This window comes from Oncorhynchus tshawytscha, linkage group LG07 (assembly GCF_018296145.1).
Source record: "Oncorhynchus tshawytscha isolate Ot180627B linkage group LG07, Otsh_v2.0, whole genome shotgun sequence".
Classification (NCBI taxonomy): Eukaryota; Metazoa; Chordata; class Actinopteri; order Salmoniformes; family Salmonidae; genus Oncorhynchus; species Oncorhynchus tshawytscha.
In genome coordinates, this window is record NC_056435.1 from 71,470,192 (window position 1) to 71,488,601 (window position 18,410).

At 44.1% G+C, this 18,410-nt stretch overlaps 1 protein-coding gene across 9 annotated transcripts in view; it reads left to right on the forward strand.

The window, feature by feature from the left end:
* The window catches only part of atp2b2 (ATPase plasma membrane Ca2+ transporting 2), a 203,637-nt gene that overhangs the window by 149,750 nt on the left and 35,477 nt on the right, over window positions 1-18,410 (forward strand). For all 9 annotated transcript variants that reach the window (XM_042324885.1, XM_042324883.1, XM_042324892.1 and 6 more), the window contains 3 exons: window positions 1,549-1,683; window positions 1,914-2,020; window positions 2,385-2,619. In XM_042324885.1, coding sequence (XP_042180819.1) covers window positions 1,549-1,683; window positions 1,914-2,020; window positions 2,385-2,619 — 477 coding nt within the window. The remainder of the gene's footprint in view (window positions 1-1,548; window positions 1,684-1,913; window positions 2,021-2,384; window positions 2,620-18,410) is intronic.

Here is an 18,410-nt window from a genome sequence, read left to right on the forward strand (position 1 = left end):
CTACATAAAGAGAGACCTAAGACAACACAACACTACATAAAGAGAGACCTAAGACAAGACAACACTACATAAAGAGAGACCTAAGACAACACAACACTACATAAAGAGAGACCTAAGACAACACAACACTACATAAAGAGAGACCTAAGACAACACAACACTACATAAAGAGAGACCTAAGACAACACTACATAAAGAGAGACCTAAGACAACACAACACTACATAAAGAGAGACCTAAGACAACACAACACTACATAAAGAGAGACCTAAGACAACACAACACTACATAAAGAGAGACCTAAGACAACAACATAGCAAGGCAGCAACACATGACAACAACATGGTAGTAACACAACATGGTAGTAACACAACATGGTAGCAACACAACATGGCAACAACATGGTAGCAACACAACATGGTAGCAACACAACATGATACAAACATTATTGGGCACAGACAACAGCACAAAGGGCAAGAAGGTAGAGACAACAATACATCACACAAAGCAGCCACAACTGTCAGTAAGAGTGTCCATGATTGAGTCTTTGAATGAAGAGAGATTGAGATAAAACTGTCCGGTTTGAGTGTTTGTTGCAGCTCGTTCCAGTCGCTAGCTGAAGCGAACTGAAAAGAGGAGCGACCCAGGAATGTGTGTGCTTTGGGGACCTTTAACAGAATGTGACTGGCAGAACGGGTGTTGTATGTGGAGGATGAGGGCTGCAGTAGATATCTCAGATAGGGGGAAGTGAGGCCTAAGAGGGTTTTATAAATAAGCATCAACCAGTGGGTCTTGCGACGGATATACAGAGATGACCAGTTTACAGAGAGTATAGAGTGCAGTGATGTGTCCTATAAGGAGCATTGGTGGAAAATCTGATGGCCGAATGGTAAAGAACATCTAGCCGCTCGAGAGCACCCTTACCTGCTGATCTATAACTTAAGTCTCCGTAATCTAGCATGGGTAGGATGGTCATCTGAATCAGGGTTAAATCAAATCAAAGTTTATTTGTCACGTGCGCCGAATACAACAGGTGTAGGTAGACCTTACAGTGAAATGCTGAATACAACAGGTGTAGGTAGACCTCACAGTGAAATATTTACTTACAGGCTTTAACCAATAGTGCAAAAAAGGTCAGTTTGGCAGCTGGGATGAAAGAGGAGCGATTACGATAGAGGAAACCAAGTCTAGATTTAACTTTAGCCTGCAGCTCTGATATGTACTTGTATGAGGTGACTACCTCAAGCTCTAAACCCTCAGAGGTAGTAATCACACCGGTGGGAAGAGGGCCAATCTTCTTACCAAACCACATGACCTTTGTTTTGGAGGTGTTCAGAACAAGGTTAAGGGCAGAGAAAGCTTGTTGGACACTAAGCAAGCTTTGTTGTAAAGTGTTTAACACAACGTCTGTGGAGGGGCCAGCTGTATAATAGACTGTATCAATATGTATATAAATGGATGAGAGAGCTTCCTACTTCCTGAGTTATGTTGTTGATGTAAATTGAGACGGGTGTATCTGAAGCTGTTGGCTTTCTCTCCATCTCCCCAGCCTGCCACCAAGGAGGGTGGTCTGCCCATGCAGGTGGGCAACAAGACAGAGTGTGGCCTGCTTGGCCTGGTGCTGGATCTGAAGAGAGACTACCAACCCGTCCGCAACCAGATCCCAGAGGAGAAACTCTACAAGGTTTCTTGTACACACCTTTATCATTGTAGTCCTCTATCATGTTGTTTCTGTCGTGATGATGATGATGACGGCGGTGGTGGTGTTTTCATGTTATTCTTTATGTCAATCCTTGTGTAACGAAGCCATAGACACATTTCCCCATTGTGTGAACGATAAAGTTGTTATATTTTGAATTCCAATTATTCTAATTCTGAATTCTAATTGAGAATTCTAATCATTAATTCTACCAGGTGTACACCTTCAACTCGGTCAGGAAGTCCATGTCCACGGTCATCAAACTACCAGACGGCTCCTTCAGGATGTACAGCAAAGGAGCCTCCGAGATCGTCCTCAAGAAGTGAGTGGTTTAACAGCTAGGTCTGATACCATAGAGACTACGATGGAGTCCATGATGGATATTGGTTCCAACTTCAGTTTCCAGCACCCAATCCAGAAAGGAAAGAAACCCCTAGCTTCTACCTCCTAGTCACCTGTAGAGATCTTAGATAAGATTCTCTCAGATCATTCTCAGAGGGCCTACAGGAACTATAGCTTGATTTTGGGGGATTGATTGGTGATTTATGATGTTCATCACTGATCTCCTCAAGGCTTTAGCCCTGCTCGCCAGGCTTTGGTATAGTGGTACTAAGACTCAGAATGAGACTACCAAGGCCTTGATCTCTAACCTCTGACCCCTGACCTCTATCCTCTGCCCCCCCCAGGTGTACTAAGATCCTGAACCAGGAAGGCGAGCCGCGGGTGTTCCGTCCCCGGGACAAGGACGAGATGGTGAAGAAGGTGATCGAGCCGATGGCGTGTGACGGGCTGCGGACCATCTGCGTGGCGTACCGTGACTTCCCTGGCGACCCAGAACCCCTCTGGGACAACGAGAACGACATTCTCAATGAGCTGACGGCTGTCTGCGTGGTCGGCATAGAGGACCCTGTCAGGCCAGAGGTAGGTAGGGTTGTGTGTGTGTGTGTGTGTGTGTAGTGTGTGTGTGTGTATGTAGTGTGTGTGTCAGTGAGCTGACCTCTGTCTGCGCAGTCGACAGAGAGGACCCCGTCAGACCAGATGTGAAGGCTTCTCATATGTAGGAACTCATCCTCACATGTTTAGGCAATGGTCCTATTTATCAGGCTATTGATAAGGATGATTGACAGGTATGGGATAGGATAAGTATTTGTTATGCTATTGATAAGGATGATTGACAGGTATGGGATAGGATATGTAAGTGCTATTTGTAACCAGTTTTCTTAGTAATAAATTATTCCATTATACTAATCCACAATATATAGCAATCAATATGATGGGTACAAATAAAATATCGGTAGGTAGGTAACTGAATGGTAGGTATGTAACTGAATGGTAGGTATGTAACTGAATGGTAGGTAGGTAACTGAATGGTAGGTAGGTAACTGAATGGTAGGTAGGTAACTGCATGGCAGGTAGGTAACCGAATGGTAGGTAGGTAACTGAATGGTAGGTAGGTAACTGAATGGTAGGTAGGTAACTGAATGGCAGGTAGGTAACTGAATAGGTAACTGAATGGTAGGTAACTGAATGGTAGGTAGGTAACTGAATGGCAGGTAGGTAACTGAATGGGTAACTGAATGGTAGGTAACTGAATGGTAGGTAGGTAACTGAATGGCAGGTAGGTAACCGAATGGTAGGTACCTGAATGGTAGGTAGGTAATTGAATGGTAGGTAGGTAACTGAATGGTAGGTAGGTAACTGAATGGTAGGTATGTAACTGAATGGTAGGTAGGTAACTGAATGGTAGGTAGGTAACCAATGTAAAGTAGTTGAATGATTCAAAACAACATGAGAATAAGAAGAGATTCACTGCTGCTGGTAGAAAGAGTTCTCTCCTCTCTCGCTCTCTCTCTTTCTCTCTCTCTCGTTGTCTCGTTCTCTCTCTCTCTCGTTCTCTCTCTCTCTCGCCCTCTCGTTGTCTCGTTCTCTCTCTCTCGTTGTCTCGTTCTCTCTCTCTCGTTCTCTCTCTCTCTCTCTCTCTCGCCCTCTCGTTGTCTCGTTCTCTCTCTCTCTCGTTCTCTCTCTCTCTCGCCCTCTCGTTGTCTCGTTCTCTCTCTCTCGTTGTCTCGTTCTCTCTCTCGTTCTTTCTCTCTCTCTCTCTCTCTCTCTCTCTCTCTCTCTCTCTCTCACTCTCCCTCACTCTCTCTCCGGGGCCTTGCTGTGTAATTGTCAGACTGTTGTAGGCTACTCCAGGAGAGCTACATCTTCCTGAGAATAAAAGTTCAGAATAACAAACTGTCAAATAAAGAACCAAGCAACATCGAATAGGAAATCCGCTTCATTTTCAAAATGTACTACTAAAATTTGATGGAATATAACTGAAATTGTGTTCAGACACAATACTAATTTACTAATGCATATCCCATTGTTGAACATAGAACATGGAACAAGAATGAATGTCACAGAAGGTATTTCATAGATTCTATATCTATCTAGAATCATGCTCCAGGAGAATGAGTGACAGTCCTTCAGAGTAGAGATGGGGAGGGGGGGGTTGATCTCTCCTCTCCTCATGGGGGGTTGATCTCTCCTCTCCTCTCCTCTCTCCTCTCCTCTCTCTCTCCTCTCCTCCTCTCCTCTCCTCTCCTCTCTCCTCTCCTCTCCTCTCCTCTCCTCTCCTCTCCTCTCCTCATGGGGGTTGATCTCTCCTCTCCTCTCCCTCCTCTCCTCTCCTCTCCTCTCCTCTCCTCTCCTCTCCTCTCCTCTCCTCTCCTCTCCTCTCCCTCTCCTCTCCTCTCCTCTCCTCTCCTCTCCTCTCCTCTCCTCTCCTCTCCTCTCCTCTAATTGTCCTTTATGCTCCATTTCATCATGCGTACCTAAATCACCCTCAAAGCAAATTAGGATTCATTCAACATCTGCACTGAAAGTCTATATTTATCGAGGATAATTGTGTTGAATGGAAGGGGGTTGAATAGGTACAGATGCTCTATCTTAATTTGGTCATCCTGTTGTTGCACAGCAGAAAATGCAAACTTGTAGTGAAATCAAGGTTTAAAAAGGCTTGTAAAGTTTGGTATTTCCACTTAAAAATGTACTTTGGTGTGAAAAGTGCAAAACAACCTTGCAAAGATGCTGGAGGAAACAGGTACAAGAGTATCTATATCCACAGTAAAATGGGTCCTATTTCGACATAACCTGAAAGTCCGCTCAACAAGGAAGAAGCCACTGCTCCAAAACCGCCATAGACTACGGTTTGCAACTGCACATGGCGACAAAGATTGTACTTTTTGGAGAAATGTCCTCTGGTCTGATGAAACAAAAATAGAACTGTTTGGCCATAATGACCATTGTTATGTTTGGAGGAAAAAGGGGGACTCTTGCAAGCTGAAGAACACCATCCCAACCGCGAAGCATGGGAGTGGCAGCATCATGTTGTGGGGGGGTTTTGTTGCAGGAGGGACTGGTGCACTTCACAAAATAGATGGCATCACGAGGGATGAAAATTATGTGGATATATTGAAGCAACATCTCAAGTTAAAGCTTGGTCGCAAATGGGTCTTCCAAATGGACAATGACCCCAAGCATACTTCCAAAGTTGTGGCAAAATAGCTTAAGGACAACAAAGTCAAGGTATTGGAGTGGCCATCACAAAGCCCTGACCTCAATTCTACAGAAAATCTGTGGGTAGAACTGAAAAAGCATGTGCAAGCAAGGAGGCCTACAAACCTGACTCAGTTACACCAGCTCTGTCAGGAGGAATGGGCTAAAATTCACCCAACTTATTGTGGAAAGCTTGTGGAAGGCTACCCGAAAGGTTTGACCCAAGTTAAACAATTCAAATGCAATGCTACCAAATACTAATTGAGTGTATGTAAACTTCTGACCCACTGGGAATGTGATGAAAGAAATAAAAGCTGAATTAAATAATTATCTCTACTATTCTGACATTTGACATTCTTATAATAAAGTGGTGATCCTAACTGACCTAAGACAGGGTCTCTATGACAGAGGGGTTCTGGTGATCTGACTGGTGTGTGTCTCTTTGTGTCGCCTCTTCGATCTCCGGGACTGAATCTGAGTGAGTGATTGTGAGTGACAGTGATTGTGAGTGACAGTGATTGTGAGTGACAGTGATTGTGAGTGATAGTGATTGTGAGTGACAGTGATTGTGAGTGACAGTGATTGTGAGTGACAGTGATTGTGAGTGACAGTGATTGTGAGTGACAGTGTCTGTGTTAATTTGTGTTTCTTTGTGTCGCCTCTTCGATCTCCTGGTCTGAATCAGAGTGAGTGATTGTGAGTGACAGTGATTGTGAGTGACAGTGATTGTGAGTGACAGTGATTGTGAGTGACAGTGATTGTGAGTGACAGTGATTGTGAGTGACAGTGATTGTGAGTGACAGTGATTGTGAGTGACAGTGATTGTGAGTGACAGTGATTGTGAGTGACAGTGATTGTGACTTCTTCTTCATTGTCCCTGTACCTGGTTTTCAGGTCTGAGATGTTTTCTGTTTCTCGGTTCAATCTCTGATTCTCACCACTGATGCTGGATGGCTCCACAAACACTCTTTTCAAACCAAGGAAGTGGTGACGCTGGTTTTGTCATAGCTTGTCTTCTGCATTTCAAGCCACTCTGGGGGAGTAACGGGCTGAAGGGCTGTTTTACTTGAGGGTAGGTTGGAGAGTAGGAACAAGTCCCATGAGGACCCGGGGACAGGTGTGTTTCTCAGGTTCAGGAGAGCCGTGTGAGGGTCAACACCTGTCTGTGTTGTCGACTTGAGCATGTTTTTTTCCACTGACGGAATGGTCCTCTCTCAGCCATTCCCTTTGACTGGGGAAAACCCTGGACTAGAATGAATCATATTGAAAACGGCATCTCTTTTGCAAACTGAGCCATCTCAGTACTTGCAAAGGGTACAAACACGGCTTTACGACTGTACCCGATGTCTTGTCCGATGGCCTCAGTGTAGCAGTGTGATGTTGTTCACCTAGATGATGCGCCAAGTTGCACACAAGGACCAATTCAAATAGGCCAGATCAAGAGGGGATGTTAATAATTTGATAATAATAATAATAATTCTGTGTATTTTATATTTAATTACAGCTGCATAGCAAATGTTTTTCTTTGGTGTACAAACACTTTTTCATATCAATATTGTACATACATGTGATTGTAAAAGTTTTGTATATTTTGGTTTGGTCCATCGCGGGTTATCTGTATTTCCGTACCCCCCCCACCCCTTTTGTTCTCTTTTGCCTCACCTTCGGCATAGCAAGGTGCCTGAGAGCTATGACTGAGAGCTAGGACTAAGAGCTAGGGTTGAGAGCTAGGGCTGAGAGCTAGGACTGCGAGCTAGGACTGAGAGCTAGGACTGAGAGCTAGGGCTGCGAGCTAGGACTGCGAGCTAGGACTGCGAGCTAGGACTGCGAGCTATAGGACTGAGAGCTATAGGACTGCGAGCTAGGAGGGCTGGGCTGAGAGCTAGGGCTGAGAGCTAGGGCTGAGAGCTAGGGCTGAGAGGGCTGAGGCTGAGAGCTAGGGCTGAGAGCTAGGGCTGAGAGCTAGGGCTGAGCTAAGGCTGAGAGCTAGGGCTGAGAGCTAGGGCTGAGAGGGCTAGCTAGGACTGAGAGCTAGGACTGAGAGCTAAGGCTGAGAGCTAGGACTGAGAGCTGACTGGAGCTAGGACTGAGCTAGGACTGAGAGAGAGCTAGGAGAGCTGAGAGCTAAGGCTGAGAGCTAGGGCTGAGAGCTAGGGCTGAGAGCTAGGGCTGAGAGCTAGGACTGAGAGCTAGGGCTGAGAGCTAGGACTGAGAGCTAGGACTGCGCCAAGGGTTAACATCATGTGTGTTGTCTCTTCGTATGCAGGGGGCAAATAAATAAAAAAATAATTCAACTCACAAACCTTCAGTTGCGTCCTAATTAAAAAGTACACAACGCAGAATGAACCACGCTACATCAGCACGTCTGGACATTTGGAATATTAGTCCCCACTGTCAGAATGATTAAGCATCCTTGGAAGTCAAAGATATCAACTGTGATTTCTTGCCACGGAGTGTCAGGCATTGTGTGTGGTAGGAGTGGTTCCTTTTGGTTGCTGGGCAGTTTGTCTTGACAGGAAGTGCACGATTCGACCGTCATTCGGACATCATCAGTGAGGCCTGGTCATTACATGAGAGCTCTGGCATGCGCTGAAGGAGCGTTGAATGTGGATGTGTAATGTGGAGTATAATAAATAGTATAATTATAAGTACCTCAGCTCTAAAAGTCTTTGGGAATGATAATACGTTTGTTTACCGGAAGTAGATCATCTTCGATGTAGAGAGTCTCTTTGATGTGCCAGTAGGGTTGCATTTTCAGTGGTGCACTTTTCTTGTCTGGCCAGCAGGTTCCTCAGCAGCTGTATCTATGACTGCTCTCAGCTGTTGCATAACAGCGCCCTCCAGTAGTGGCTGCTGTGTGGACACTGCGTAAATGACATTTTTTTCGTCACTGAGGTCACACTATTCATGTGTGGTTGTCTGGGGTACAGCCCTGGATAGCGTGTCTGCTACTAACATGTCTTTACCTGGCGATGTGACTGTCATATTTGTGTATTTGAAGCAGAATCCTTTGAAGACGGGCAGGCGACTTTCCAATAGGCTTGGTGATTATAGCCTCAAGTGGTTTGTGGTCAGATTGAACTTTGACCTGGACACCATAGACATACTGAACACGATTGCCAGGAGTTATTTTTTCTATCTGGGCATAATTTTGTTCTGCCCCAGACAGAGCTCTGGATGCAAAGGCTGTTTACCCTATAATGACATCACAATACCCCATAATGACATCACAATACCCCATAATGACATCAGAACAGCTCCGGGGTCCATCTTTGGATGCATCAGCTTGTATTTCAATCTCTTCCTGTGGATTAAAAGAATTTCAGCAACGGAGTAGTGGAGATGTCTTTTTTTTCAGTCTCTCCAGTGCTGCTTGTTGTTCTGGGTGCCTCTGCCATGTCCTTCCTGAGGAGCACTCTGATTGGTGCAGTGGACTTGGCTTCATCTTGGATATACTGGGTTAGGAAACGTGTGTCATACCCAGTAACTTCTGTAGACCTTTTCTGTCTTCTGGTGGACGCATCTGTTCTGATTTCTGTCACCTTGTAGTTGTCTGTTTTGTTTGAACCCTGTCTGTGCTGACAATGTGCCTCGTACTTCACTTCACTCACCATCGGGGCCTTTTTTAAATTTGAGGGAGGACAATTTTTTTTTTCATGACCGTGGCCTTATTTCTATCACAGCATATTGGATGACTGTCATTCATATTCCATTCACCCAATGTAACATCGATAGGTTTAGGTTACTACATGATACTCTAATGTTCCCTGTACCCATCATGAGGTTGCTGCAACCTAGTCTATTAATGAAAGTTTACAATGTAGGTGCACAGACAATGACATTCAATATTATATTTATTTTTATTTAACCTTTATTTAACTAAGCAAGTCAGTTAAGAACAAATTATTATTTACAATACACTCTTGCCTGCATCTAGCTGATCTAGGGTGTAATCATTAGTCCAACAGTTGCAAACAAGAGTTTCTATTGGACAAATTCAGGTGTGTTTATCCCTGTTTTGTTCCGTTTGTTTCCGTTTAAGAAACGTTTTTTCAACAGAATCGGTCGGAATGAATAAACCCCTGATCACACGTAAACACAGTTCACTCTCATAACAGCCACGTTGCATTCCTTCTCTTCCCTTCGTTTGTGGACGTCAATGCACAACCGAATCAGCTGTATGTGACCAGGCGAAATAGTCAACTGTAGCTAATAGAATTAACGTTAACACGTTAGTAAACCCGCTACAATAATATATGCACTAACGTTAGTCAGTAAGCAGTTACACCGGTGGGTCCCAGTGGCAATAAATTAGTAATACCAATAGATAACCTTGACTTGGAAGAGTTGCAGTGTTGTGTTGGATAGTCATAGCCAGCTAGCTAACATAGCATCCCTCTGTTATAGCCAGCTAGCTAACATAGCATCCCTCTGTTATAGCCAGCTAGCTAACATAGCATCTCTCTGTTTTTGCAGGGTGTTTCAGTAGACTAAACTAGCTAGCTGCATTTGCTAGCTAAGTAAAATAAACTGAAAGTGAAAAATAAATTATGAAATCTTGCTCTCTCTATTTCTCTCTTGCTTTCTCCTTCATTTTGTAAGAAATTAATTTGTTAAAAACTGTTACAACTAATTTGTCTTTCTCTCTCTTTGAGTCAACTACTCACCACATGTTATACATTGCAGTGCTAGCTAGCTGTAGCTAATGCTTTCAGTACTAGATTCATCATGTTATACATTGCAGTGCTAGCTAGCTGTAGCCTGTTCTTTCAGTACTAGATTCATTCTCTGATCCTTTGATTGTCAGTTCATGCAGCAAGAGCTCTGATAGGTTGGAAGTTGTCATAACTGGAAGTTGTCATAATTACTGTGTAAGTCTATGGAATGGGATTAGAACCATGAGCCTCCTAGGTTTTGTATTGTAGTCAATGTGCCCAGAGGAGGATGTGAGCTAGCTGTCCTCCGGCTACACCATGGTGCTACCCTACAGAGTGCTGCTGAGGCTACTGTAGACCATTGCAAAACAGTGTGTTTTAATCAGTTATTTGGTGACACGTGATTTATATTTAGTGTAGTTTTATCTGACATTTTTTAAATGTTTTACAATTAAAAATGTTATAAAATTCCCTGAAGAGGATGCTCCTCCCCTTCCTCCTCTGAGGAGCCTCCACTGGTTTAGGTAAATTATGACTTGCTTTATTTCAACAGCATAAAGATGACAAATTACGTTTTGGGATTCGCCTTCATCAGGGGTTTTTGCATTGTGTCTTTGTTAATAGCTTCAGGACTGTAGGTTTCCCTTCATATCTCCGGTACTATACACCTCTTTATGTTTGGGTTCATGTTCATAACTGGAAATACGAGTGAAACATGTCCCTTATATCTGTGATCATGCTATTTACACAGAGATCCTATTAAGTTTTAATATGGAATTATCATGTTTGTTTTTTTACACAGTAGTTCTGTACATTTTGGTTCATGTTCTAGAAATGGTATTTCTATTATGGACAGGGACGTGACCTACTCTGTTGTATAAACGCAGCTCTGTGTGTTTTGGCTTTCGGTACATGATGACTGGCATGGAAGCACTATTTGACATTAACTATTCACCTGGAATATCAAGGGAATCGACAATCCAACAAGATCATACAAACGATAACAGAAGGAATATACATCCATGTTGAGGAACCATTTTACTATGTTATAGTAGCAGGAAGAACGCACAAAAAAACATGATACCAACAGAAAAAACTTGACATAGATGTTGAACACGTTATGTCAACAGAGGATCTGCTCTTAGACTGAGAAAAATGCAACTACTTCACACAAACAACGCATGGAATATGATTTTTTTTTTTTACATTGATTACAAGTCAAAACACAGATACGTGATGATCGACTGTTTTTAAAACATTTTATAGCAGAGGTGTTGGTGTCAGTAACACATCCCAACCTGGCTCCTCTCAGCGCCCCCCCTTCCTCCACACACACACACACACACACACACACACACACACACACACACACACACACACTCAAAGCTCCTCCACACACACACACACACACACTCATAACACAACTCAAAGCTAATCTCATCACTATTCAGTCAGAAGACGGGCAGGCGACTTTCCAAAAGCCCCCCAAAAAACACACCCTATTCCCTACATAGTGTACACTACCCCTATGGGTTCTGGTCAAAAGTGCACTACATAGGGGAATTAGGTGCCCTTTGGGACATAGCCCATATCTGTATATCAGACTGAATAATGAGATTACCTGTGTGTGTGTGTGTGTGTGTGTGTGTGTGTGTGTGTGTGTGTGTGTGTGTGTGTGTGTGTGTGTGTGAGAGAGAGAGAAAGGTGGTTACTGTAGGAGGAATAGTAATGTTGTACAGGCAAAGCCGACACATAGCTCTACTAAACCTTGTGTATTTACCTCCTCCTCCTCCTCCTCACACCACGCTAGCTGCCTCTGATGCTCTAAATGAGAGAGGGCCGTGTCCCCAATGGCACCCTATTCCAATGGCACCCTATTCCAATGGCACCCTATTCCAATGGCACCCTATTCCCTACATTAGAGTGCCTCTGTAATAAAATAAAGCATCACAGGCTGTTTTAGTTTTTTTCTTGATGTGTGATAAGTTAGCAAAGTGATGAAAACACATTCAGATACAGTGCCCTCGGAAAGTATTCAGACCCTTGGACTTCTTCCACATTTTGTTACGTTACAGCCTCATTCTAAAAATGGATTAAATAAACAAAACAAAACAAAGATCCTAATCAATCTACACACAGTACCCCATAACGACAAAGCAAAAACAGGTTTTTAGACATTTTTGATGGTGTTCTGCTGATGGTGCTAGTGTTCTCCTGCTGATGGTGCTAGTGTTCTCCTGCTGATGGTGCTAGTGTTCTCCTGCTGATGGTGCTAGTGTTCTCCTGCTGATGGTGCTAGTGTTCTCCTGCTGATGGTGTACTCCTGCTGATGGTGCTAGTGTTCTCCTGCTGATGGTGCTAGTGTTCTCCTGCTGATGGTGTTCTCCTGCTGATGGTGCTAGTGTTCTCCTGCCGATGGTGTTCTCCTGCTGATGGTGCTAGTGTTCTCCTGTGATGGTGCTAATGTTCTCCTGCTGATGGTGTTCTCCTGCTGATGGTGCTCGTGTTCTCCTGCTGATGGTGCTAGTGTTCTCCTGCTGATGGTGCTAGTGTTCTCCTGCTGATGGTGTTCTCCTGCTGATGGTGCTCGTGTTCTCCTGCTGATGGTGCTAGTGTTCTCCTGCTGATGGTGCTAGTGTTCTCCTGCTGATGGTGTTCTCCTGTGATGGTGCTAGTGTTCTCCTGCTGATGGTGTTCTCCTGTGATGGTGCTAGTGTTCTCCTGCTGATGGTGCTAGTGTTCTCCTGCTGATGTTGTTCTCCTGTGATGGTGCTAGTGTTCTGCTGCTGATGGTGTTCTCCTGCTGATGGCGCTAGTGTTCTCCTGCTGATGGTGTTCTCCTGTGATGGTGCTAGTGTTCTCCTGCTGATGGTGTTCTCCTGATGATGGTGTTCTCCTGTGATGGTGCTAGTGTTCTGCTGCTGATGGTGTTCTCCTGTGATGGTGCTAGTGTTCTCCTGCTGATGGTGTTCTCCTGTGATGGTGCTAGTGTTCTCCTGCTGATGGTGCTAGTGTTCTCCTGCTGATGGTGCTAGTGTTCTGCTGTTGATGGTGCTAGTGTTCTGCTGCTGATGGTACTAGTGTTCTCCTGCTGATGGTGTTCTCCTGCTGATGGTGCTAGTGTTCTCCTGCTGATGGTGTTCTCCTGTGATGGTGCTAGTGTTCTCCTGCTGATGGTGCTAGTGTTCTCCTGCTGATGGCGTTCTCCTGCTGATGGCACTAGTGTTCTCCTGCTGATGGTGCTAGTGTTCTCCTGCTGATGGTGTTCTCCTGCTGATGGCACTAGTGTTCTCCTGCTGATGGTCCTAGTGTTCTCCTGCTGATGGTGTTCTCCTGCTGATGGCACTAGTGTTCTCCTGCTGATGGTGTTCTCCTGCTGATGGTGCTAGTGTTCTCCTGCTGATGGTGTTCTCCTGCTGATGGCACTAGTGTTCTCCTGCTGATGGTGTTCTCCTGTGATGGTGCTCGTGTTCTCCTGCTGATGGCACTAGTGTTCTCCTGCTGATGGTGCTAGTGTTCTCCTTCTGATGGTGCTAGTATTATCCTGTGATGGTGCTAGTGTCCTCCTGCTGATGGTGCTAGTGTTCTCCTGTGATGGTGCTAGTGTTCTCCTGTGATGGTGCTAGTGTTCTCCTGTGATGGTGCTAGTGTTCTCCTGCTGATGGTGCTAGTGTTCTCCTGCTGATGGTGCTAGTGTTCTCCTGTGATGGTGCTAGTGTTCTCCTGTGATGGTGCTAGTGTTCTCCTGTGATGGTGCTAGTGTTCTCCTGCTGATGGTGTTCTCATGTGATGGTGCTAGTGTTCTCCTGCTGATGGTGTTCTCCTGTGATGGTGCTAGTGTTCTCCTGCTGATGGTGTTCTTATGTGATGGTGCTAGTGTTCTCCTGCTGATGGTGTTCTCCTGCTGATGGTGCTAGTGTTCTCCTGTGATGGTGCTAGTGTTCTCCTGCTGATGGTGCTAGTGTTCTCCTGCTGATGGTGCTAGTGTTCTCCTGTGATGGTGCTAGTGTTCTCCTGCTGATGGTGCTAGTGTTCTCCTGCCGATGGTGTTCTCCTGCTGATGGTGCTAGTGTTCTCCTGTGATGGTGCTTATGTTCTCCTGCTGATGGTGTTCTCCTGCTGATGGTGCTAGTGTTCTCCTGCTGATGGTACTAGTGTTCTCCTGCTGATGGTGTTCTCCTGTGATGGTGCTAGTGTTCTCCTGCTGATGGTGTTCTCCTGTGATGGTGCTAGTGTTCTCCTGCTGATGGTGCTAGTGTTCTCCTGCTGATGTTGTTCTCCTGTGATGGTGCTAGTGTTCTCCTGCTGATGGTGATCTGCTGTGATGGTGCTAGTGTTCTCCTGCTGATGGTGTTCTCCTGATGATGGTGTTCTCCTGTGATGGTGCTAGTGTTCTGCTGCTGATGGTGTTCTCCTGCTGATGGTGCTAGTGTTCTGCTGCTGATGGTGTTCTCCTGCTGATGGCGCTAGTGTTCTCCTGCTGATGGTGTTCTCCTGTGATGGTGCTAGTGTTCTCCTGCTGATGGTGTTAGTGTTCTGCTGTGATGGTGCTAGTGTTCTGCTGCTGATGGTGCTAGTGTTCTCCTGCTGATGGTGTTCTCCTGCTGATGGTGCTAGTGTTCTCCTGCTGATGGTACTAGTGTTCTCCTGCTGATGGTGTTCTCCTGTGATGGTGCTAGTGTTCTCCTGCTGATGGTGTTCTCCTGTGATGGTGCTAGTGTTCTCCTGCTGATGGTGCTAGTGTTCTCCTGCTGATGTTGTTCTCCTGTGATGGTGCTAGTGTTCTCCTGCTGATGGTGATCTGCTGTGATGGTGCTAGTGTTCTCCTGCTGATGGTGTTCTCCTGATGATGGTGTTCTCCTGTGATGGTGCTAGTGTTCTGCTGCTGATGGTGTTCTCCTGCTGATGGTGCTAGTGTTCTGCTGCTGATGGTGTTCTCCTGCTGATGGCGCTAGTGTTCTCCTGCTGATGGTGTTCTCCTGTGATGGTGCTAGTGTTCTCCTGCTGATGGTGTTAGTGTTCTGCTGTGATGGTGCTAGTGTTCTGCTGCTGATGGTGCTAGTGTTTTCCTGCTGATGGTGTTCTCCTGCTGATGGTGCTAGTGTTCTCCTGCTGATGGTGTTCTCCTGTGATGGTGCTAGTGTTCTCCTGCTGATGGTGCTAGTGTTCTCCTGCTGATGGTGTTCTCCTGCTGATGGCACTAGTGTTCTCCTGCTGATGGTGCTAGTGTTCTCCTGCTGATGGTGTTCTCCTGCTGATGGCACTAGTGTTCTCCTGCTGATGGTGCTAGTGTTCTCCTGCTGATGGTGTTCTCCTGCTGATGGAGCTAGTGTTCTCCTGCTGATGGAGATGGTGTTCTCCTGCTGATGGTGTTCTCCTGCTGATGGTGCTAGTGTTCTCCTGCTGATGGTGTTCTCCTGCTGATGGCACTAGTGTTCTCCTGCTGATGGTGTTCTCCTGTGATGGTGCTCGTGTTCTCCTGCTGATGGCACTAGTGTTCTCCTGCTGATGGTGCTAGTGTTCTCCTTCTGATTGTGCTAGTATTATCCTGTGATGGTGCTAGTGTTCTCCTGCTGATGGTGCTAGTGTTCTCCTGCTGATGGTGCTAGTGTTCTCCTGTGATGGTGCTAGTGTTCTCCTGTGATGGTGCTAGTGTTCTCCTGTGATGGTGCTAGTGTTCTCCTGCTGATGGTGCTAGTGTTCTCCTGCTGATGGTGCTAGTGTTCTCCTGTGATGGTGCTAGTGTTCTCCTGTGATGGTGCTAGTGTTCTCCTGTGATGGTGCTAGTGTTCTCCTGCTGATGGTGCTAGTGTTCTCCTGTGATGGTGCTAGTGTTCTCCTGTGATGGTGCTAGCATGGCAGGGTATGGGGAGAGCAAGGCTCGCCCACACTGACCTAAACCTCACTCGCTCAGATTCAGAATATGTATGTGTGTGTGTATTTGTATTTGTTAAGGATCCCCATTTGTTCCTACGTGTGTGTGTGTGTGTGTGTGTGTGTGTGTGTGTGTGTGTTCCCTGTATGCCCTCACTGTTCTACAATATTAGTCAAGGTCATTCTAAATGACATATAGTCTGTGATAATGTATATAGGGACTCACTGTTCTACAGTACCAAAGGTATTGTCTGTGATAATGTATATAGGGACTCACTGTTCTACAGTACCAAAGGTATTGTCTGTGATAATGTATATAGGGACTCACTGTTCTACAGTACCAAAGGTATTGTCTGTGATAATGTATATAGGGACTCACTGTTCTACAGTACCAAGGGTATTGTCTGTGATAATGTATATAGGGACTCACTGTTCTACAGTACCAAGGGTATTGTCTGTGATAATGTATATAGGGACTCACTGTTCTACAGTACCAAGGGTATTGTCTGTGATAATGTATATAGGGACTCACTGTTCTACAGTATGAAGGGTATTGTCTGTGATAATGTATATAGGGACTCTGTTCTACAGTGTGATAATGTATATAGGGACTCTGTTCTACAGTGTGATAATGTATATAGGGACTCTGTTCTACAGTGTGATAATGTATATAGGGACTCTGTTCTACAGTGTGATAATGTATATAGGGACTCTGTTCTATAGTATGATAATGTATATAGAGACTCTGTTCTACAGTATGATAATGTATATTAGGGACTCTGTTCTACAGTGTGAAGGGTATTGTCTGTGTTAATGTATATAGGGACTCTGTTCTATAGTGTGATAATGTATATAGAGACTCTGTTCTACAGTGTGATAATGTATATAGGGACTCTGTTCTACAGTATGATAATGTATATAGGGACTCTGTTCTACAGTGTGATAATGTATATAGGGACTCTGTTCTATAGTGTGAAGGGTATTGTCTGTGATAATGTATTTAGGGACTCTGTTCTACAGTGTTGAGGGTATTGTCTGTGATAATGTATATAGGGACGCACTGTTCTACAGTACCAAGGGTATTGTATGTGATAATGTATATAGGGACTCTGTTCTACAGTGTGAAGGGTATTGTCTGTTATAATGTATATAGGGACTCTGTTCTACAGTGTGATAATGTATATAGGGACTCTGTTCTACAGTGTGATAATGTATATAGGGACTCTGTTCTACAGTGTGATAATGTATATAGGGACTCTGTTCTACAGTGTGATAATGTATATAGAGACTCTGTTCTACAGTGTGATAATGTATATAGAGACTCTGTTCTACAGTGTGATAATGTATATAGGGACTCTGTTCTACAGTGTGATAATGTATGTAGAGACTCTGTTCTACAGTGTGATAATGTATATAGAGACTCTGTTCTACAGTGTGATAATGTATATAGAGACTCTGTTCTACAGTGTTATAATGTATATAGAGACTCTGTTCTACAATGTGATAATGTATATAGAGACTCTGTTCTACAGTATGATAATGTATATAGAGACTCTGTTCTACAGTGTGATAATGTATATAGAGACTCTGTTCTACAGTGTGATAATGTATATAGGGACTCTGTTCTACAGTGTGATAATGTATATAGGGACTCTGTTCTACAGTGTGATAATGTATATAGGGACTCTGTTCTACAGTGTGATAATGTATATAGAGACTCTGTTCTACAGTATGATAATGTATATAGGGACTCTGTTCTACAGTGTGATAATGTATATAGGGACTCTGTTCTACAGTGTGATAATGCATATACGGACTCTGTTCTACAGTGTGATAATGTATATAGGGACTCGGTTCTACATTGTGATAATGTATATAGGGACTCTGTTCTACAGTGTGATAATGTATATAGGGACTCTGTTCTACAGTGTGATAATGTATATAGGGACTCTGTTCTACAGTGTGATAATGTATATAGGGACTCTGTTCTACAGTATGATAATGTATATAGGGACTCTGTTCTACAGTGTGATAATGTATATAGGGACTCTGTTCTATAGTGTGAAGGGTATTGTCTGTGATAATGTATTTAGGGACTCTGTTCTACAGTGTTGAGGGTATTGTCTGTGATAATGTATATAGGGACGCACTGTTCTACAGTACCAAGGGTATTGTATGTGATAATGTATATAGGGACTCTGTTCTACAGTGTGAAGGGTATTGTCTGTTATAATGTATATAGGGACTCTGTTCTACAGTGTGATAATGTATATAGGGACTCTGTTCTACAGTATGATAATGTATATAGGGACTCTGTTCTACAGTATGATAATGTATATAGGGACTCTGTTCTACAGTGTGATAATGTATATAGAGACTCTGTTCTACAGTGTGATAATGTATATAGAGACTCTGTTCTACAGTGTGATAATGTATATAGGGACTCTGTTCTACAGTGTGATAATGTATGTAGAGACTCTGTTCTACAGTGTGATAATGTATATAGAGACTCTGTTCTACAGTGTGATAATGTATATAGAGACTCTGTTCTACAGTGTTATAATGTATATAGAGACTCTGTTCTACAATGTGATAATGTATATAGAGACTCTGTTCTACAGTATGATAATGTATATAGAGACT